This window comes from Tripterygium wilfordii, chromosome 10, assembly GCF_013401445.1.
Source record: "Tripterygium wilfordii isolate XIE 37 chromosome 10, ASM1340144v1, whole genome shotgun sequence".
NCBI classification, from domain to species: domain Eukaryota; kingdom Viridiplantae; phylum Streptophyta; class Magnoliopsida; order Celastrales; family Celastraceae; genus Tripterygium; species Tripterygium wilfordii.
The window spans coordinates 2,689,023-2,711,775 of record NC_052241.1 but is presented as its reverse complement, the minus strand read 5'-3'; the positions used below and the strand labels follow the sequence as shown (position 1 = coordinate 2,711,775).

The 22,753-nt window shown below is 36.5% G+C and overlaps 3 protein-coding genes and 1 pseudogene across 5 annotated transcripts; 2 read left to right on the top strand and 2 right to left on the bottom strand.

The window, feature by feature from the left end:
* Positions 1–2,675: 2,675 nt before the first annotated feature.
* Positions 2,676–6,200, bottom strand: LOC120007002 (protein usf-like). The gene is made up of 5 exons (XM_038857141.1): positions 6,027–6,200; positions 5,783–5,925; positions 5,551–5,680; positions 4,214–4,405; positions 2,676–3,161 (listed from the first exon to the last, which is right to left on the bottom strand). Exons 1-5 carry the CDS (start codon positions 6,171–6,173, stop codon positions 2,952–2,954), a joined length of 822 nt encoding a protein of 273 aa, XP_038713069.1. The 5' UTR covers positions 6,174–6,200; the 3' UTR covers positions 2,676–2,951.
* A 1,124-nt stretch (positions 6,201–7,324) lies between these two features.
* On the top strand, positions 7,325–8,778 carry LOC120007226 (annotated as a pseudogene).
* A 183-nt stretch (positions 8,779–8,961) lies between these two features.
* LOC120007150 (CCR4-NOT transcription complex subunit 9-like) lies at positions 8,962–13,351 on the top strand. Of its 2 annotated transcripts, none has more exons than XM_038857346.1 (9): positions 8,962–9,086; positions 9,606–9,803; positions 10,986–11,060; positions 11,274–11,363; positions 11,643–11,685; positions 12,083–12,189; positions 12,411–12,512; positions 12,660–12,853; positions 12,955–13,351. In XM_038857346.1, exons 2-9 carry the CDS (start codon positions 9,624–9,626, stop codon positions 13,043–13,045), a joined length of 882 nt encoding a protein of 293 aa, XP_038713274.1. In that variant the 5' UTR covers positions 8,962–9,086; positions 9,606–9,623; the 3' UTR covers positions 13,046–13,351. The 2 variants fall into 2 exon arrangements, with proteins under 2 accessions (XP_038713274.1, XP_038713273.1); XM_038857345.1 differs by lacking the exon at positions 8,962–9,086 and adding an exon at positions 9,359–9,497.
* A 719-nt stretch (positions 13,352–14,070) lies between these two features.
* Positions 14,071–22,385, bottom strand: LOC120007524 (CSC1-like protein At3g21620). 2 transcript variants are annotated; one of them, XM_038857794.1, is made up of 12 exons: positions 22,085–22,385; positions 20,988–21,325; positions 20,507–20,653; positions 19,704–19,839; positions 18,653–18,754; positions 18,069–18,188; positions 17,892–17,972; positions 17,017–17,357; positions 16,150–16,395; positions 15,368–15,692; positions 14,777–15,010; positions 14,071–14,625 (listed from the first exon to the last, which is right to left on the bottom strand). In XM_038857794.1, exons 2-12 carry the CDS (start codon positions 21,293–21,295, stop codon positions 14,374–14,376), a joined length of 2,292 nt encoding a protein of 763 aa, XP_038713722.1. In that variant the 5' UTR covers positions 21,296–21,325; positions 22,085–22,385; the 3' UTR covers positions 14,071–14,373. The 2 variants fall into 2 exon arrangements, with proteins under 2 accessions (XP_038713722.1, XP_038713723.1); XM_038857795.1 differs by lacking the exons at positions 20,988–21,325; positions 22,085–22,385 and adding an exon at positions 19,991–20,075 and having other exon boundaries at positions 20,507–20,574.
* Between the last annotated feature and the right edge of the window lie 368 nt (positions 22,386–22,753).

The window sequence follows — 22,753 nt, the reverse complement described above, 5'->3', positions numbered from 1 at the left end:
TACCATTATACTTGTGAATTATTTGACAAAGACTAACTGCAATAATGAGCAAAAATAAAAACAAAAATAAATTGATGAAGAAATTAAGTGTAATTAATCACGATAAGATAAATTAATTTATTTATTAATTGTTACCCAAAAAGATAATTTTTTTTTTGTGGATTCAACCACGTGATTTGTTGAGGGTTGAATGTTAGATGGATGAACATTAATTTATTAATCACTGAATATTATGAGTATTAATTAATGACATGACAATTTCCAATTTCATATTAAAATAGCACTTCAAAAAATTCAACTGTTAAATCCACAATAATCTCAACCGACAAGGAAGAGTAGTACAAAAAATAATATCACTACTTCTACTTAACAATCTCTATCTTTATACCCGAGCCATTAATTTTTTTTTTAAATAGGAAGGGGTGATTCGAGCCTGATCATCAGGGTGATACACACCATCCTTATCACTCTAACTAGTGACTAGAATCTCGAGCCACTAATTAAAATGATAAAAATTATGTGTATAACCTTAATGACTAGGATTTCAATCCACCTCCCTCGTTTTTAAAAAAAATCTCTATCTTTCACAGTTTCACTCATAATTCGAGAAAGGCCAACTATTCTTCGAATCTGGTTATTATAGTGATAAGATAAGAAAGAACAACAGGTTTTTCAAAGCAGTGGTCAATTGGATTGATCTTGTGTGAGCCTGGACCAAAGCATGCATTATGTGAAAGTAATGTGCAGTCAAAGGTGTTAAGGTGTTAGTTATACAGTCTAACTCCATAATAATTCTGCAATAATTTTATCTCAATTTGATTGATATTGGGTCTTCCATATATAATTTTGTTTTCTTTTGTTTGGCTTCCCATCACTTCCAAACACTGCAATTTAACTTCATATGTATGAGGTTAATTTTGAGAGATTTTGTTTCGCAGCCATGAATTTAAGCACAAATTATGTCAGAAATACAGAATTAGTTGAAATTGTGGTATTGATGGGTAATCACTTGATGATAATATAGTTGATTATCTTTTCGGATTTAGGGTATACGATATTTGAAGTTGAAAGTTCGAATCAATTAGTTAAGATTTTTTTTATGTAATCCTAATTCCGTGAGCTTGTCCCACTTCTAAATCCCTACTCGCATGGACTTCAACCTAATCTCATTTGTCATTAGTGTGGTGCGCTTTGCAGGGGCGGATCTAGAAAATGACATGAGAGAGGGGATTGATAGTGGCGGAGCTAGTAGTTTATAGGAGGGGGGCCAAAGGTTGATTGCCCCGAAAGCTTTTTTAGATCTACTTATTTGTACGTCAATAAAAAGTAATCAAAATAAATTCATATATTAATATGAAGACGAAGTCTTACAATTTAATTTCCTACTCCAAGAGACCAAGTCCTTAGGATTCCAATTATACAAACAAAAAAACTACTAAATAAAGTCGGTACTCTATTCTAGCGGCCCTATGTGTACGCCTATTCAACTGTCTGAAAAGACATATTGGACGGAATAATAGATCGCTTATAAAAGAAAATATCTATATGTCTTATCCCACATCGTCAAACCTAACCTGATCATGACTCAAACTTATAATCAATTTTGGCATATTAACTGCAGGAGTCTTCCAGACAATTCAACTTCAAATTCTTAAACATGTGGTACTTTCATTGGGAAGTTGGAAAACAATGCAGATTTTTTGTGGTCTTAAAGAGAGCCGTTGTCAGGGCACAAATGTATACCAAATACTTGGTCCTGTTGTCCATTCTGAGATGGGTAAATAACAAAGTTGATTGACTTAATGGTCAAGAATTTGTGGACACACTTCGTGGCTTGTGCCCCATTAAGTCTATGATTTGGATGCGCATATATATCTATATATATATATATATATATATATATATATATCTTTCATTTCTAGACTCCAAATACTTCCAAAGCTATATATTTATCGTTAATATGGAAGACAGAGAGGGGTGTAGGACTCTAGATGCAAGTTGATTGCTTTGGACTACAAGTAATTTGGCCACAATTAAGCATTGACCATGACATCTTCTCTAGAGGGTTCACAATGTAAAAGGACATCAGTGACCAGACAGATAAGTAATAGTAGCTTTAGCTTATGACCACCCACATATTCAGCTACATCATTTTTCCAAGTCTTGATCGCCTATATTTCAACACAGAAAGAATTTAGAGACATTATCAATCAAATGGATGACCAAAGACGGAAGAAAACAGAGGAAGCTACGAATACTAGGAGTTTTAAATTGACAAACAAAACCAGAAAACCTGCCATACCCACACTAAACAATGTCAAGTCATAAATTAGGAGCATCTTACCATGAACGTCACTGATTAGCTGTGTTCATCAAGCTAGCAATTTGACAATTCAAGGGCAATAAACTTTCATCATCAAACGTCAATCAAGAAATCTCTCTCAAGTTAGCATTACAAGAGAACAAATGACTTATCTCAGGTAAGTACTAGACTACTAGGTGGTTACTGGGGAATCAAACAGCACAATTTGTTTGACCCACATTGATGCGCGCACACTCCATTTTCATCATTTGTGACTGTCAAAATTTTTTCTATGTGACTACAATTGTGTACAGAATACAGATACATATTATGGACTGAAAGTAGGATTCGCAAAAGAGCAACTGAGGAATCACCATATAGGGAAAAAGGATTCATCCACATACCCCAATTTCAGGGGGTCCAAAAACACGCAAATATTCAAAGGAAGCAAATAATATTCGACAACCAAACCACGCAAGGAATTACATAAGAACTAGACTCATTAGAAATATCACCAACTGCAATCTAAAAAGTTGTATCCTTGTACACTTCGTAATAACATCCTTAAAGGCATGTCCATGGACAATAACTGGTAAACACACATGGTGGCTAGAAGGGCTTAAGAAGGTGTATCAAACTAGGAAATAACTTAAGCAGACAAATATTTGATCATCCAGGACTGGAAACGTGACCATGCTAGCTGTACAGCAGCTTCATCCTCATCAGGCATTCCCATGCCCTTCCTTCTATTCACACCTTCTGAAGATCTGTTCATGAAAGCATGTGCATTGCCCGGATAAATGTGCACCTCATAAGGAATTCCTGATACTTTCAGCTTCTCTTCTAGAGCTTTAGCAGCCTATAAATCAGTAGCAAAATGAGAAGATGTTACTTGCTCAAACATCCAGCTAATAAAACACTTATGCTGTAGCATATGCGATTAGTATAAACAAGCAGGCCTCAAAATTTTTGCAAATTGACGATCATAGAGACATTTAGTCAACACTACAAACTTCAAACCCCTCCTTTGCAAATTTTCTAGGTCCCTAACACTTCAAAACATGATCGTCATTATACCATCGCCTAGTAAGTATGTTCAAAGAGGCAACCTTAACAAAAGTTTTACATGCCTCAAGCACAACACTAGAACTCGTGTAGATAGAGAAACAGAAACCTCTTGTTTAGATAATCTTATTGTTAAAATGATCTAAATTTCAAATTTTATGCCTAAAATATTAAATCGGAAGTAGTCATAGATGCACAATTTATTTTTATTGAAAATAGTTTTATGCTCCCTTTTTTGCAGCATAAAAACCTACACCCAATCTAGGGAAAAAGACCTTGTCTTCCAATCATTTTCTGGCACTCAATGGAATAGAAAGACACATTGACGAAAAGGCAGTTTATGCTCCATTTTTTTTTCTTTCTTTCTGTAAAGCACATTTTCAACTTTCAACAAACCCCTAGCAGTTAATGGCAGGGCTTTGTCAGCAATTGCAATAGGGTGCAAATGTTTTAGCACTTAAATTTATCCCAATTCTTTAATCAACTCCCATAACATTTACCGGTTTTTTTTTTTTTTTTGCGGAGTAGGATTATTGTTTTTTCATTGGCTTATGTTCATATGTTGCCCCTAACTCCAGAGCATACGAACAGCATTATCCTTTAAATTAAATTTTTTTCTTCCCAAAAAACAAGCAGAGCCTTAACACTTAATGTTCCAACATTATGCAAGTAATCACACTCAATAAGCTGCTGGATCTAAACATGCAAATGTTAACATAAAGTATCTATATACAAATTCAAGGTCAGAAATGAACAAGTCAACTAAGGAGAAAGCAATTACAGAGAAGTAAACGAAGAAGACACTACTAATGGAATCCAAAGAAGAGTCTAAAAGAAGCGATGTACCATAACATCTGAGAAGCCAACAAAGTTATCAAGCTCTCCAAAATGAGCCTGCACAGGGGCCTTGGCCTTGGCAGGGTCTGCCAACTCTGATGATGGAACCCCATAAAATGCAACGATGGCATCAATGTCAGGCATCAAAACAGAACTAGCAATAGAGAGAGCACCTCCCATGCAAAATCCAGTTACACCAACCTATCGCCATGAAGCATGAAGATTTTAGAAGAATGCAAGACGGACTCATTATATTATTTATAACATCATTGATGTACATTTGGGGAAAAAAAAAAATATGGCACCACTTGACAATAGACTAGGATTTCATCAATTATATAAAAAATTTAAACATACAAACTGATTTGGATTGGAGAAAGCTTGTAAGTTGCAACCAAAATTTACTGTTGAAAATTGTGCACTCATGAAGTGGACACCACACGAGATGATCTGGATGTTACTATGCAATTTTTACTTGGATCAATGCTTCTGTCTTATGCAGATTTAAATATGTTTTAAATAAGTTTTCATGCTATGCCTACTTCTCTGATATCTGTCTCAGAATACAAACCAGTAACCTATGTACACTTCGAGTGTGTTTGGATTGAGGGATTTGGAGGGGAGAGGAGGGGAGGGGAGGGGAGGGGAGGGGAGAGAAGGAATAATAATTTTCTCGCTCTCATGTTTGGATTGATAAAAAAAAGGAAGGAAAGAAAATTAGTTTAATTTACTAATTTATCCTTATTTTTTATGTTAGAGACTTAGAGTGTTATGTACAAGGGTAAAATATGTTTTTAACATATAAACAACTTGATAAGTCATCCCTCCCCTCCAAATGACTCCATTTTTGGGGAGGAAGAATTATGACAAAAATTTAATAAAATCTTCCCTTCAATTCCCTCCCCTCAATTTTTCCTAAACTATCCAAACAAGGGAATAGGAAGGAAGCTCTATTTCCCTTCTCTTCCCTTCTCTCCAAATCCCTCAATCCAAACACACTCTTAAATTATGATATAATATCTAAATTTACTAGGCTAACCATGATGCGTGGCATCCAGCTTCCAACGAATATGTTTATGTGCCTAGGGCTATTAGCATTATTGTTCATGTACTCCCAATCCTGTTCATATTTGAATGCCAAACTAACGTTTAAACAAAAATCTCAACCATTAAATCAATCTAAAGCACCAGAATAATGAATCAGTACTATAAAAACTAAACAATCAAATCAATACTCTAAAAGCTAAACAATCACATTTAGAAAGCATGCTATGATCAAGTACTTCTTAGAAATCAGTCTTAGTCGCATGATAGGAAATCGACATCAATTTAGATATATGAAAAACCTTCTTTGAACCGTTCTCCTTGAGCCACTTCACAGAAGCACTGATATCCTTAACAGCACCTTGCCAATCAAGACCATCCATCAGATGTTGTGCTTCCGCCACATCCAAACCTACTTTCCCCCGGTAAAGACTGATCGAAAATAGAACACAAAAGTAAAGATAATGTAAATAAAGTGAAATAATACAAACATTCTTCAAAATACTCAAAATGGAAAAAGAAATTGATACTTACTCCGGAATAAGAGCTTTGAAACCAGGCTCCAGCTGAGAGATCTTGACCGCATGGTTCTTGATTTCGAAGTCCACGCCCCACCATTCTTGGAGCACCACAATTCCGGGAGCGTCGTCTTTGCCAACGACGTACGCGTCGAATGTCTGTTCAATTTTGAAACAAATAGACAGAGATCGTGAAATCTTAATCGAACTGTAATTAAAAAAAAAGAAATAAGACGGAGAAATTAAGATAAAGTCGTCACCGTATCCTCTCGCTGAATCTGGATTTTCTTGAAAGGAGAGGAGGCGGAGTCAGCCATAGAACGGACCGAGAAGCGGGAACCGAAGGCGGAGGGAGAGAGCTTCCGAGCAAGAGGAAATGAAATGTGCCTGTGGAGAGTTGCTAGCATGACTGTTGAAACAACAGTCAGTTCGGGTTAAAATGATAGAAAATGGAAAATTTATATTTATAGAAAATAAATTTTATATTTCTATAAAATAGAAATGTAAAATGTTACCATATACGAGAAATCTATTTGAAAAGGCGTCGTCTCAACTGGTTAAAATTATAGAAAATAGAAGATTTATATTTATAGAAAATAAATTTTATATTTCTATAAAATATAAATGTAAAATGTTATCACATACGAGAAATCTATTTGAAAGGGCACCGTCTCAACTGGTTTAAATTATAGAAAATAAAAAATTTATACTTATAGAAAATAAATTTTATATTTCTATAAAATAGAAATGTAAAATGTTACCAAATACGAGAAATCCATTTGAAAGGGCGTCATCTCAACTAATTTAAGAGCGAAATTATGGAGAAACAAGGTGCAAGATGTAGCTATGAGCCTATGATGTTGTCTGGCCTTTTTGACGTGGAATGACAGGACAAAGAGCTAGTAATCATTTTTATGAAGAGACTCACACTGTTATTAAAATTTAAAAGTGGACCATGTCGGTCGGTCGGATTAGAAAATCTACAAATTGGTTACTAAGTTGGTACGGTTTTGATAAAATGCTAGTCATGCAAGAGACCGAATATAATCGCTAAAATCGAATGGTTTTTCAAAATATTTTATGAATTATTGTTAATTTACGATGTAAAAGTTGATTTATATATGTATTGGGTGTATTATTTAACTATTTTGTATTAGATATGTGATGTGAACTTAATTTTTTAATTTCTTAGATTTTGTATATATGATCATTTATATTATTATGATATTTATTTTTAACATTATTTTCAATAATAATATTAATATTTTTTAATTAAATATGTGTTCTATCAATGATTTACTAGTTAAATCAGTGACCTAGTTCTCCGCTCGAGTTGATGTTGGACATGGTTTTTATAACATTGCATTTGCATAGAATGCTTGAAAGGAATTGAAGCAACGACCAATTTCAAAGCCCATGATTTGGTTCTTATGCCACAATACTCTCCTACTTTTCCTCAAACACCAAAACCAAGTTGGGATGGGAGGGGCTGGAATGATTCCAGTCAATTTCACCCATCACAACCATTATATCATCATTGATTGCACTTAATGACATTATGAAGCAAGTGTCATCACAGGTAAATTGGCTGGACCAAGTCAAGCAAATACACTGCCTCCTAATCACCGGCTCTCTCTTAACCTCCTCAATAATACAAGCGGCCCAGCAAAACCCAAAATGGAAAAGCACCCACGTTTACAACACTTTGATAAGAGCCCATTTTGGCTTTGGACAAGCCCACGAGTCCCGTTCACTTCTTCCCTAGCATGCTCCATCAAAATTTCCCGCCCAGCGCCAACAGTCACACCTTCCCCTGCTTATTCAGAGCTGCGTCATTCTCACCCTCCTTGGCCTCCCTCATGGGATCATCTCTTCACTCCCAAATCATCGGACGGGGTGTATCATGTGACCCCTTTATACAAACTTCATTGCTCTGTCTTTATGCCGATATTGGTGATATGATCAATGCATGCAAAGTGTTCGACGAAATTGCGTTCCCGTGCGTTGTCGAATTTAACGTAATGCTCAATGATATTGGGAAGAACGGGGATGTGGGTTCTGCTGTTTTTCTCTTTGAGACAATGAGAGAGAGGGGTGGTTTTTTGGACTAGTATTATAAATGGGTTTGCGAGGAATGTGCATTTTGGTGAGGCAATTCGGATTTTTTAGAAGATGATGTCGCATGAGGATGTAAAGGGTTGTTTAGTCACACCAAATGAAGCTACATATGTTAGTGTGTACAATCTTCATGTACTAAATTAGACAATGCAGGAGATTCTTATTTGGGAAGGAAATGCATGGATATATCATCAAGAATGAGGTTGTTTTGATTGTTTTCATGGGGACGGCATTGATTGATTTATATGGTAAATCCCGTCTTTTAGAAACTGCCATCAAAAGTTTTGGGCAGATGGTTGTCAAAGAGGGTTGCACTTCGAGTGCAATCATTTTTTCGCTGGGTTGCAACAGTAGAGAGAACCAAGCTTTCGAGATGTTTGAGGGAATGAAGAGTAATGGGCTACGCCCAAATGAGATTACTTTCGTTGGTGTTCTTACTGCCTGGGCTCGTGCTAAATTGATAGAGTCAGGTTTGGAATCATTTCAATCAATGTTCAGTGAATTGGCAGTTGTTCCAGTAATGGAGCACTATCGATGTCTGGGACTCTGGTGTACTTTTTGGGCAGGGAAGGGCTACTGAGGGAGGCAAGCGAGTTTATAAGTAGAATGCCTTTTGAACCTGATGAATCAGTTTGGGGAGCTCTATTGGGTGCTTGTAAGATTCATGGAGCCGTTGTGCTAGGAAATGAAGTAGGAACAAGGGTGCTGGAGCTGCAGCACCTGCACTGTGGGCAGCATGTGGCATTATCACACATTAATGCTGGAGCGGAGAAATGGGTTCATGCTGCAGATTTAAGGCAGGCAATGCTGAAGTCTGGAATAAAAAACATTCCTGCCTACAGTTCAATCAATTCTTTGTAACTACATGGGTTTGCTCCTGCTCTGCAGCCTATTCCGTGGGATGGTAATTGATTGATACTCATCAATTTTGTTTTCAGAGTTCTCATGATACAACATTGGGAATTATGGATGGATGGGGGATGACTAACATGGCAAAGTTCTGATACAACATGTACCGTTCCGATGGTGCACACACTCTTCATTTTTAAGTTGGTAATCCAGCCTTAGGCTCTGATACATAATTCTTAAGGAGGGAAAATTACTTATGTTTTGGTGGAGGACTTGCTTCTATCAATGAGAGGTGTATGTGGTTATTCCGCAATGTGGAGAGGAGGTGGAGCAACCTTACCACTAAGCCAAAGGTTCTAATCTTGATTAACATATTATGTGTACATTCTGTTTCTTGTTGATAGTTTTTTGTTTTTTCACTACTTTATTCATTTTCTTCCCATTCTTGCCCCAAAAAGACTGCAGTCAGCCTTTGTTGTTGAATGTTGATGCCAGATAAAATTAATGCAAGAGGAATTCATATATCTGAGCCTAACACGTGTGAGTTTTGTATATGCTTAGTCCAGATGGTACTGATGATACTGTATAATCTTCCAATCAATGACTTACGTGCCTCCTTCAACCAAAATAACTCTCATAATTAAAACAATTTCTTTAAAAAAAGAAAAGAGATTGCCACCTTCACTATAAAAGGAGGTACTCTCTCCGAGCATTTTATAGTGCAACATCAGCTTGACAAAGGAGCAAGCACGTGCGCACACCCTGTACGTTCTTCTTACTCACCAACCCCCCTCAGTTTGTCCGATATCCAGATTGAGAAAATAAATCAAGACTGACATTCCTTTTCCTTTTTTTTGTTCTTTTTGTTTCAGGTAATCCAGTGAGGGAGTATGGCGATTAAACTATTTTCTTTTGATTTCTTGAATGGAATTTTGTCAGAGGATTCGAGCTCGAGCTTCTTCAGTGTTGAATCAATTGGTCCGCAACAACCTACTTTTTCTGTGTTGGAGATGGTTAAGGCACTCCAGAATCCTGACACCCGAGACCGTGCTCTTCAACTCCTTTCAACGGTATATATATATCTTCGCCATTTTCTTGTCATTTGATCTTGGTTCTCTTTGTTTGGCTGCTGAGAAATCTTGATGATCTTGTGTTTAAAGCCTTCATATGTTGCTTTTGCTGTGTTGATCTTGAAAAGGATAGCATTGGTGTGATGAAATGAAAGTCATTTTCTTCCTGCTTTTGAATGACCCATTGAAGTCTTTACCATATATGGATCCTTGTATTGTGATATGTTTCTGTTGATTAATGTCCTTTTTTTATATAAAAAGGTTGTAGATTAATCTCATTCCAATGTGGGATCCACACAACTTCTTGAATTTCAAAAACATACTGAATATTTGTGATTCTACTTCAGCTGCAGGCCCCTCATCTGATTGCTATATAGCTATGAGCACCATACCACATTTTATTATGTGCCACTGTGCCAGCAATGGATTAATGTTAGCCTTTTAGAGGCAACTATTTTCTAGGTAATTAACTGATAGAGGGCTGAAATGAGGTGAATTGAGCAAAACAGAAAGTTGTAGTTAATTACCATTTTTACCAGCTAGTAGAAATCAATTTTGCGCGTAGTTCGTCCCCGTTTTGCCCAACTGGAAAATTTTGCAACATTGTCCGATTTCATCGAAATCGGACTGGCTGAAGCGAAACGACGTTCTGAACCGAACCTAGCACCTTTGGCCCCAGGTCCCACCCTCGTTTCGTCAAATTCCATCGTTTTGGGCCTCAAACGGGCCTTTTTTCTGTTTTCAGGGGTATTTTTGTAATTTTTCATTGTACGCTTTAGCTCTTATTAGGGTTGTAGCCGGCCCTAATGTTCATTATCTAACATTCTATCAAATATATCAAACCTTAGAGAGTTTTCTCATTCCAGTGTTACTCTTTTCATCAAATGTTGGTTTGATTCGTTATTGTTTTCCTTTGTTGATCTACCTACGTTATTAACAAAGGTGCATCAATATTTTAATACTAAAGAGATGGAGAGGGATATTCCGATTTCCTTTCCTCGTTGTTATCAATTTTAGGGTGTTATGAAGAAGATGTTTATTTTATTCAGTATCAAGTGTAATACTTGAATTCATTGACTTATCTTTGTTTCCTACTATGTGTCTTTTTTCATCTTAACATCATTTTTCATTCTTAGTTATTGTATAAAGAATGCATCATTAATCTTCTATCAATTGTTACAGGATAAGGATCCTCGTGGTGATCAGTTGGCACCATTGTTGTGGAGGACTTTTGGTACTATCAATGTACTCTTAGAGGTATATATATAGTATTCCAATCGACTTAGTCGAAACTTTGCATATAATTGTATTTCCTTTGCATATTACTTATTCTTTTCATGCTGTGAGACATGCATTTAGTTTTGATATTCGAATTCTGGTTCGATTGTTTCCCTTTATTTGTCATGCTAATCATCAGTGCCTGTTACCATTCAAGACTGATAATCGCCGTCCTTTTTGCTGTAACTGTAGGAAGTAATTGCAACGTATCGCATAATGTCAACCCCACAGCTGACTGATAAAGTAGCTACCCGAGTTTGCAACGCTCTTTCTTTGCTTCAGGTTAAGTTTGCGGCTTCAACTTCTTTCAATATCCTTGCTATTTCTTATTGTTTTACATTTTATATTCTAGATGGAGAAGGTTGATGTTGATTATAAGCATTTACGTAATGGATATTATTCAATAGGATCAGTGAAGAGTGCAGCCATATATAGATGATGACATTATGGCTGGTGCTGATTAAGTAGTTTCATCTAAATTGTTCGGTAAATGATCTTATTTACAAATGGAACATAAGCTTGCAAATGGAGATCTTATTGATATAACATTTTGTTTTGCAGAAGGTAGCTTCCCACCCAGAAACAAAGCAGCAGTTTATGAGGGGTAATTTTATCTTTACTTTCATGTGTAGTAGTGCTTAACAGTTTAGGTCATATTTGGGGAAACTTTGATTGCCTATTAATTTGTTTGACTGTGTGATGTAGTTTTACATTTGGTATCGGAACTGCATGCGTATTTTGAGACCATATTTGATATGTATATATGTATGCTATGAAAAGCTAGAAATGACATCATTTTACGATTATCAAATACTTTCAGATATTTGTGAATGTTTTATTTGACATCTTTTAGAGATTGTTATGAGTGGCCACTCTATGAACTTCATTTTTGCTTATCATACATTTTTTTTCCCTAGCATTTTGAGGCGATTGGGACTAACTGTTCATTTGCTGAGTTTTAGGAACATTGTAATACTTTTAATTGAATTTCATTGTTGCAGCTAAAATACCGCAATATCTCTACCCCGTCCTCAACACCATGGAGGGGGATAGGGCTCATGAATACGTAAGGCTTGCCAGTTTGGGCGTTATTGCTTCCATGTTGAAGGTTTGTATTTCCTCCAATCGTATCAGTCGAAAATACATTAGATTTTCATGTACTTCAACTGCTGATAAATTTTGATTTTATATTTTTCATTTTCAAGCTAATCAGAACATCCATAACTGTACACTACGTTTTTTGTTGTTCATAAGGTCTGCATTTTTTGGCTTTAGATAGACTAGTTTTACTCACTTTCTTTGAATAAAGGGTTCCTGATTAATCTGCAGGATGACAGCAACGATGAAGCTGTAAAATTTCTTCTTGGTAGCGAAGTATTATTACCTTATGTCCTTCGTTGCATGATCGTGGGCGCTGAATTGTCCAAAACAGTAAGTGTCTCTACTTTTCTTGAACTGTTCATTGTGAAGATAAAACATGAAACTAGTTTGGGAGAATGTTGTATAAGAAGTTCTAGATGGCGGAGCCTAACAATCTCGAGTATGTACTAATGACTATACATATGACTCCCAATGTAGGTTGCGGTGTATATAATTCACAGGATCTTACTGAATAGGGAGGGGCTGAGATATTGCTGCAATGTCGCAGAAAGGTTTTTTGCGGTGGCCAAAACATTAGCAAGGATGGTTGATGAACTCCCTGTTCACGTTTCCTCCAAAAAGCTGCTGAAGCATATCATTTCCTGCTATGTTGCCCTCTCGAAAAATCCAAAGTAAGCGAAAGATCAATACAACTTCCCTTGTTTGATGACTAAACTAATTTTTTGAAGCTACTTGCTACTTATTGCTCTGGCTTCTCTATTGTGAATTGTAGGGCACGTGACGGATTAGTTGCTTGCTTTCCAAGGAGGCTAGCTGATGGTAGCTTTTATCACCTCCTGAATATAAGTTCTTCAAAAATCTAGTCTTGCTCATCCTGTAATGCCTAAAGTTGTCGGATGCATCTCTATGGTTCAACCCAAACTTTTGTTTAGAAAATTTGGGTTCAACCGAAAGTTCCATCCATGTCAGCTGAGGCACTCCTGGAAAGAAGAGAGCATATATAGATATACATATGCTTTATATAATTTATTATCCTGTTTTTCTGTATGCAAACTAAATGGGATGCTTCCCTTTGTGCTTCTGTTGTTTGTGGCTTGTTCTGGGGTTTGCACTTGTGCTAGCTCTTCCTGGAGGAGGATGATATTTAAGCTATATGAATATGTTTCGCGTGAAAGGGTAGTCTAGTTGTATTTATTTATACTTCTTTTTTTCCCTGATTATGTTCCTTTTGGGTCTATGATGAGGTGGCAGAAATATGATTAATCATCAGGTGTGATGGTTGAATTAGGGAGAGGGATTGGTAAAGAACTCAAGAATTGGGGGAGAAAAGGTGGAGTCTTGGGAAGAGGGAAGTGTAATTTTGGGCACGTCCTACGTAGGTAGGCTTTTGGGCGTTGGGCTTCGTAATAATGGGCCGAATGTGTATATGGCATAGTTGGGCTTATTGTCTGGGGGTCCAAAGCACTTCTAGGCCCATGAATTTATAGCGGTCTGTAGAATACTAGAATGGGGGGAGAATTTTGGCAGGAAATGCGTACGAGCTTGTAGGCTGTAGCTTTGTAAGTAGGCTTTTGGGCGTTGGGCTTCTTAGCTATGGCCTATGGGGTGATGTGTACTGCGTAGAGGATTGTAATTTGTAGATGGTTTTGTTGGGCTTATTCTTTGGGGTGGGCCATGCTAGCTCGGCAACCGACATGTTTGGGCTACTCGCTGGCCTCTTTTTACAATGATATTTTTAAGGCCTGCCATTAATTTAAAGCCCAAGTGCAATGGATGAACAATAAATGTGTGTAGAATCTATAAATGAGAATGAGAACGCGAACAGGAATGAGAATTTCAATGAGTTGGGTGGTGAAGAAATTGTGGCAGTAACATTGGGGAATAGTAATGGGAATTAACTGAGAAAAGACTATATTAACAGTCTCTGTACGACAACTAAACCAATCTAATTCAATTACTAGATTTGTGCCATGGGTCTGTCTTGTTCCCACAGAAACCAGAAGGCCAAAGCTACAAGTAGTAGAGTTAACAGTAAGTAACATCAAGCCTCCAGGAAGCATAGGATTGACAGGCGGTGCACCAATCACCTGGCTTATTTACCTTATGAGTGAAGTGGAACTGCTCTCAAATCCCCTAAGAGCCCAAGATGTACAAGAATGTGTTAAGTCAAAAAGAAACTCTCACAGGAGTTCTAATGTTCTTGAGTTGTGGGTAGGGTGGGTGACGAAGAACCACTTCGTTTACTGCCCAATGGGGTATATCTTCGAGACTGGCGTTTTGTTGCCACAAGCTCAGGTTCTTGTTCGACCTCTTCAACAGCTTCATCACTATCACTATCGTCTCCACCTCTGAAAACCGGGTGGATATAAGCACTTTGGAGAAAACCTTTCAGGTTAAAGTTTGGCTCCCTTGCATGTTCCAGTGTATCTTTCATCATTGCTTCCTAGAAAACATACCAAAGTTAGAGATAAGAGGCCATTGATAAGGATGATAAGACAGTCTGAACTTGTGGAATGCCATAATAAGGTATATATTGAGAAAAGGAAAGAAAATGAAGACCGACAAGAACAAATGTACAAGAACTTCCAACCAACCTGTAATGGATGTCTGACAAAAGCAGGTTCATAGCGCCCTTTGCAGAATCTATGGAACCAGATAGTCAATACTGGAAGTGTAATAAGAAGTGGTGTTGATTGAGCAGCTTCTTTTGTGCTTAACAATCCCATTAAAAGCAGTTGTGATACAACTAATGCTGTGATGATGCGTCTATGGACATCAGGCCAGAAAGCACCAGCACTCTCATACTCCTGATTGTAGACGTTTATAATCTAAAATTCACATAATTAGACTTTAGAATTAGAGTTTTTAACATAGCAGTAGTTCCAATGGGCATAAGTAACAAGATGGCTGTCAAAAGTAAGTAAACAGTAGAGGAAAAGCATATGTTACTTTAAGAATCGAATATCAATGGACAACATATAACAGAAACCCATAAACCGGGGCAAAGATTTCAACTTCTGCCCCACAATGGAAAATGCTTGACATTAGGATTTTAGCGGAGTTGTTAACAAGAACATTATATGCAAATGACACGTACTAAGCATATGCTTTATGCTCAGGACACCAAACGCTTGCTCGTGGGCATACAATATGTGAATGTGAAGGAGAACTAAGAAAGTAATTACCTGATGACGATAAACAACATATGCCAGCCCAAAGAATACCATTATGAAAGGAAGTAGGATTGGGGCCACCACAGCATATACAAGGCCAAGTAGAAAATAAAGTTGTATCTGTGGCTCGCCTGTGTTGAAGCCGATGGTTCCGGGATCCATTGCTTCTGACCTGTCCTTTTCAGTCTTCACCAAGAAGAAATTCTTCAAGTGATAGATTATCAAGGGTTTCAACCTTAGAATTTCCCCAGCAACACCAGCCCACCCATCAACCATTATGTAAGTTATGAAGAAAGTAGCCTTCATTGGAATTGAGACACCAATGGTTATTGGAATACTGCAAAAGCACTTCCCAATGTCATCTACACTAATATATAAATACCATAAACATACATAGAGAAAGCAAGGAAATGAAATTATTATTATATTATTATTAATGTTACAAAATAATTTCTCATACAACTAATATATTTAGAGAGTTCTACTACAGTTAGCTTATTTTGTTTAGAGTACACAAAATATAATCATTTAATACAAAGACAATTGCCTGACAATATATGATGTTAATCTGCCGGACATGTTCTGTTAAATTAAGCCCACAGAGGATTAAATGGTGAGCACATTGTTAAATCACATGAAATTATCGTTATCAGTTCAGAACAACACAAGAAGGTTTTCCCCAACTCTTGAAAGTAAAATCTGCAGAACCACAGTCCAGCAACAACATCCTTATTGCATCAACCTGTAACCTATAAAAGAAATGCATGCACAGCTTATAGAAGAGAAGCACATACTCATTTGCAGATTGGTGAATAAAATTATCTAATTGTTGAAATGCAGTTCCAGTGATTATGCTCCCAAGAAAGACATTAATGAACAGGAAAATATAATATTTTGTCGCAGATCTCCTCTCAAGAGCTGATACACTTGTGATCCCTTCAATTTTGGACATTAGCATCAATATTGTCGGTAGAAAAATAAGAAATATCTTCAACGCTATTCCGGGAAGGAAACCTTGAATGAACGACTTAATGAATTTCCTGCATAAATTCAAATTCCCTATCAGTATATATGTGGCTATAATGAAATAACTAATCAAATAAATGTGTGTGTGCTTTTGCTTGTGTCTAACTGTACACACAATGCTAAAAGAGACATACCACTTCAAATCAAACTAAAGGAAAGGTTATTTACATAAACAGACCAAAAGAATGTTTTCCGTTGTGTACCCTTCTGACACCTAATCTTGCTTAAGATTCAAATCTTCCTCCATTTACACCATTTTCCTTTGCTGAACATATATGAGCCTGATGAAAGGTACACTCCATTTATAATTTATAATGAGCTCATTTTCTTATATCGTAAAAGAATTGTAAACCCCCTCCAATGACATCAAGTAGAGGTTCCCGAACAAAGTCCTAGGAGCAACGCAAAACTACAGCAGAGGACACGAAGAATTTATACATACTATAGGATTAAAAAGCTGAAGAATGAAGCATAAATTTGTAAATATAGCCAAAAGAGAAAATGTCACAACAATGAGCAATTGCAGTTCATATGATACATGTAACTGGCTTAAAAAAGGGATTTCCAAACAAGATTCCACAATAATAAGATCAGGCTAAAGAAACTAAATTGATACTACAAAAAGGGAAACTCACACTTCAATTATGGGTTTTAGGAATGGTACTGCTTTCTCGATACCCTCAATGTTAGCAAGTGACTGTACAAATGCGATGGGAATCATGAAAAAGAAGGTAATAAAGAAAAAAGCAACAGCAACAACAAGCCTCCTGATGGCGAGCGAAACATATGGAATCGCCAAGTTGTCCCAATAGACATCACGGGGTTCTGGGGCCACCTCAGTCAGCCACACAGTTGGATTTCTGGATTGTTGAGTCTGTGCACAAACAGCAGCTCCCCATCGAGTTCTGAATGAAACAAAAGCTGCTGGCATTATAGCTTTAGGGTCATTCATGATCTTTTCTCTCTCCAAGGATATCTGACAATTAACCATTAAAAAAAATGCATGAACTTCAAATCTCTCATGCCTTGAATTTAATCATGTCGATGTGTTTTAAGGAACACTCTAAGATGGAATTTACAAAATAAAGTTCTCATTTTAAAATCCTGAACAGCTGGTCTTCATGGAACTTAAAAATTATCTGAAACCAACCAAACAGGAAAAATGTTATCTAACACTTGGGAGGGAATCACTACTCAGTAACAATTCGATAAAAAATTGGTTTATGGAAACACTGCTTCAGTGCCAAAAAGGAAGTCTTGAATAAAATATAAAATAACTTATTTTGAATGAAAACAAATAATTAAATAACTGAAATAAACCGTTAAAGCCTGCAAGTGCATCATATTGGAAGAGAAAGAACAAACAAACGCCTCCTTTACTCTTACTACGAATGATTTAGAGTGAAATATGCATTCAGAACTGTTAGAGAAGGCATTGATCATCCACAAAGTTCGAGTCTAAAAAGTAGAGGCACAAGAAAGGTATAATACTGCAGAAGGACCCACTTACTTCTTTTGATATTTTCTCAAGCTTAGATGTATAAAAATTAATTGCATCAACCCTCTTTCCCCAAAGACCAAGAAAACCAGTCTGTGTGATAAAAGACCAAGAAAACCAGAAGTTAGCCATTTGGACACGAAATATAACATGATTTCTAAGCTTAGCAAAAAATCACAAAGTAGATACCTGCAGAGTGGGCTTTCTAGATTTATTTCTTGAGTATTTGAGTTTATAGAAGTCGAGCCAGTTCTGCATCTTCTTCTTCTCATTGACTATTTCAGAAAGTTTGTTGGCATTGTAAACAACCTGCAATAAAGCATTCAGTAAGGAGAAGGAAAATAAAATATCACAATTAGTTGTTGTTGGAGATTTTATAAACATGATTTGATTTGGTCACAATATCTCTAACAAATGTCTAATAGAATCTCAAGATACTAAGAGCAAGCAGTCATTTATGAGTCAGAATTTCTGCATTCAAAATTTGAACATTTCAAGCTTTTCTTGGGCGCTGTTGAGGTAACTTTCGGAAAAGAGAATCATGAACGTTATGTCCTAACAAAAGCTATGCCAACATTAGAAACCCAAGAAGAAACACAAAAACTTATTTTGCATATGAATAACAAATTCAAATTATCAGATCACTATAGTTGCAAAACTGAGTACAGCCTCTTTACAATGATACGAATGACAACAGAAAAGTCAAAAGATATGAACATCAATGTTTATATTTGTGTAAGTAAATATGCCGATACATGTTAAGAGGACAAAACCTGATGAGTGAGGTAGTGATCTGGATGGTTGACCAGAAAGAAATGTTCCACAAGCTGAGTGACTGACTCATCAGGATCTGGGGGTACATTTCTTACTAGTACCTATGCAAAAATGACATAAAGTCAATGGAGTATTGTTAAGTCAGTATGGCTCATTATCATGTATCACCATGCAACACAACTTTTGTGCCAACTTATGATAATAACACCAGGGGAAAATCACAACGAGAACTCTCGGAATAACCTGTCTCTGTAATAAGTCTTTGTGCGTGAGTAAATATGTTTCACTATTGCAAATGCACCCAAGGCTGTAAACATGAGTCACAACCCAATTCATCACCACAAACAAATGTCTAAATGCAATTCAGGAAAGATTGACTTTTCAACAACACAATTCAAAGAGGTCAAGTCTTTAAAACATGACATGTTCAACCCACACAAGCAGCTTCCTTGCCATGTGAGGTAAGTCTGTGTACATTTTTCTCTTCACAGACCTGCAGTGGAGAGCCTTTTCTCTAAATGTCACCTTATTACAGACAGAACCCAGACCTTTGAGATCTAAAAGGAGCAGACTTCAAAACTCTTTTAACTGAGAGGAAGAAGGAAAAAAGGGAAAAGAAAATTCGGAATGTTTAAGACTTTCCATCTCGCTTCTTTAATTAACTTTCCATCTAGCTACTTGCTATTTTGTAAGGAGCCATGCTCTAGACAAAGGGATTTAACTTCCCAGAGGGGCCAGTCAAAAAAGAGTAAGTTGCAACCTCATGTGACCACCAGAACCATGATACAAACAAGCAGTGAAAGATATTACCTCAATTCCCATATTACAAGAAGGAATAAAAATGTGCAATGATTTAACAATTAAAAATTTACACCATTACAGCAGGTATATGTTCATGGTTAAGGGGCTAAGGGTTTCCAGCTCAAAAGTGCTCATGCTAGAAAAGGAATGAACATTAAAATTCAAAAATGTCACCAAACAATGACATTTGGCCTTGAATCCTTCGTATTTCTTAATTTATGCTACTTTAGATTTTATAGAGTATCTTACTGTAAATTGATCAGGGCGTCGTCGTTCCGATGCAAGAAAATTTACCCTCATTGATGCCACTATCTCATACTCCCTTTTCAACACATAGCATGTCCAAAAGGTAAACACATATGCCATAACCAAGTGAGTCGAAAATCTGCAACCAAAACACTCATGATTTTTTAGGCATAAAATTAGCAATCAGAATTTATTTTTTTTTACAAGTTACTTTAATTTTCTATACTCAATAAAAAAAGATAAACAACTCCGCAATGGATGGGTCGGGGACAGACAAAATGCACGCATACCTTACCCCCCACATAATGTGGAATTGAACTTGTGACCTCAAGGTTGCAGCACCCCTACAACTTTTTCACTAGGTCACATATTCGCCTGTATATAAACTCAATGTTGACACTATTAAAATGCACTCGATGCTCGATAGCTATTAATTAGAATCTGTCTTCTATATCTTAAATTGTTTTTTCCCTTTCTCCCTCAAATCTCTTCCAGTTTCCCAATTTCTTTTCTTTTATTACAAGTTCTTGCTCTTAATCTCAGTCTATCCAAAATAATTTAATTGATTTAGAATAACTTAGAAATTGCCAGCTTAATTCTGATGTATACTGCATGGGAATATTTTATATTGATGATATGAGTACAAAAAGAAAGCATCACAAAGCTTCATTGATCTAGAATGCCTTAGAATTAGTCCTCAAAGCATGTCAGAGCTATAAATTCAAAGTTCATGGTCAGCATTTGACCAAAAGGAACAAGGGAAAGTGGCAATCCAAAAGAACTCTATATCTGAACAAAATGCATACCTATTTGATCCAAATGGAATATTCGATATAGAGAGTTTATCTATATCGCTGTAAGTCAAATTAGATCGCTCTAAGGTATTATTTGTCCAATTAACTGGCACCATGATTGTAAAAGCAAGGAATGCAACGGGAACAAATATTTTAAGCCTGCACACAGATCAAAAAGAAAATGGTTAAAGTCAGATTAGCCATGCATTTACCCCCCCCCCCCCACCCTCTATGTCTACTCCTTGATAATCTACACTCTACATTATATTTTAAATTTAAGGCTGGAAAATTTGGATTAAAGAAATAAACAAATGTTTACTATGAGGTGAATATGTACTCACAATTACTAACAGAGTTTCACATTGTCCAGTTAATTGAATATCCGTAGCTCTTACAAAATCAATTTCAATATGTGGGAAAGAAAATAATAGTAGAACAAGCCAAAGCGAGATATCATTAAACGACAGTCCTCATAGGATCTTACAGAGCTTACCCTATCAAGTAAATCCTCAAGTAAATGGCAGAGTCCAATCCAGCATGGTCAATAAGTTCCGGTTCTGGCATTTGTAATGCTGCAGGCATCCAGTTGAGAAACCTTACATATGATCTGAAGTCTATATTGATGACCTTCCCCACACCTGTAGTTATGGGACTGCTCCTTAAACCCTTCACATACCATTTTGGAAAATAGACTCTGTCATTCACTGGTTGTATCCGAAGAATAGCAAATGCCAGAAAGAAAGCAACTGCGGTGAATATATTAATAGCTGCTGATACTCCTATATCACTAAGCGTAGCCATAAGTCCTCCTCAAGGAAAAAAATTAAATCCCTGCAAAAATAACATAATTATAAGCCTTTAAATCATAATACAACTAATATGGATTTGGGAAATGTTTCAGCCACGGATTGAAACACAGCTCCAAACAAGTGACCAACAACCCCAAAGTTAACATATCCGTCAATTGCAGAGTGAAATCAGTCTTGAATCAGAGCCATCATAGTAAAAAATTTGTTATGTTCCACCAGCTCATTCAGAATCTTAAAAACGAAAAAAACAAAAAGCAGAAAGGATTTTCATAAAAATTGTGGCACGTAGAAAACATTTTTTTGGTTGTGCTTAATGATACGTTACATCCACGATACAAGGAGTGATACTACATCTAGACATAAACAAATGGACGACCATAGAACAAAGTCTTTTCTTCTTCCCTACTTTCAGAATGACCAAACAACAATAGAATTAAAAAAAAAATTCAAGCTATCATTAGGCACACATTTCTGCTCCATCTCAGATCAATGGCGAACGAAAAGGGATCGGCCCCACTAATCACCAAACAGACTGTTTATTCAAAGATATCCATTCCAACCAACCTATCATCAGTTACTCGAATTATTCTTTTAATCAATAAAACAAAAATTACAAAAAAGGCAGAAAAAAAAGTGTTCGGACTAACTTTCCACGCACGGATTTTATTTTCTCAGTTACCAAACAGGTATTGCAAGAAAACCTTTACCACTCCATTATTTTTTTTTTTTCCTCCAGTTTCTCATCAGCAAAGCGAACAGAAACCTTAAGATTCAAACAAACCTTGATCTCTAAAAACTCTCTCCGATTCCTCAAAAACCAATTGAACAAGTAAGAGTACCGCGAGTTCGACTTCTAAGAGAAGCGAAACGTAACAGATCAGAAGAGAAGAGAGTCCAATCCAGGCTTCCTCGGCTCAAGAGAATACTTTCGTAATTATACACTAACACAAGATCGTCTCTATCGAGTAAACAAAGATTCTTCCTGAGACTGAATTTTCTATTTCTAAACCTGCATTGGCCAGCCAACAAGACCGGGACACGAGAGAGAAAAGCGGAGGAAGAAAAGGAAAAGAGTAAGAAAGAGGCCGTGAGGTGTCTAAATTTTATGATACGGTGCCGGATTAAGACGTTTTGGATTGTGAATTTATTTTTTCTTTATTCAATATTTCAATTACCGCATTATTGCTCCTAAATTAGTCATAAAGTCTACGTGTGTGGGGACGGTTAGGATACTCTGTAACGGCTCTTTTTTCGTTTTTAAAAAGTATACTGGAGAATGTCTTGTATAAGGCGCACATGCACCCAACCTAACAATCACCGACCATGATTAGCATGACACGTTTGCAAATTAGCAATTGAAGACCGTTTGATCCGAATGAGATTGGAAGTCTTGGTTTATGTTGACTTTTATGAAAAAAAGAGCCTCAGGTACTACAAAAACGTTTACAAA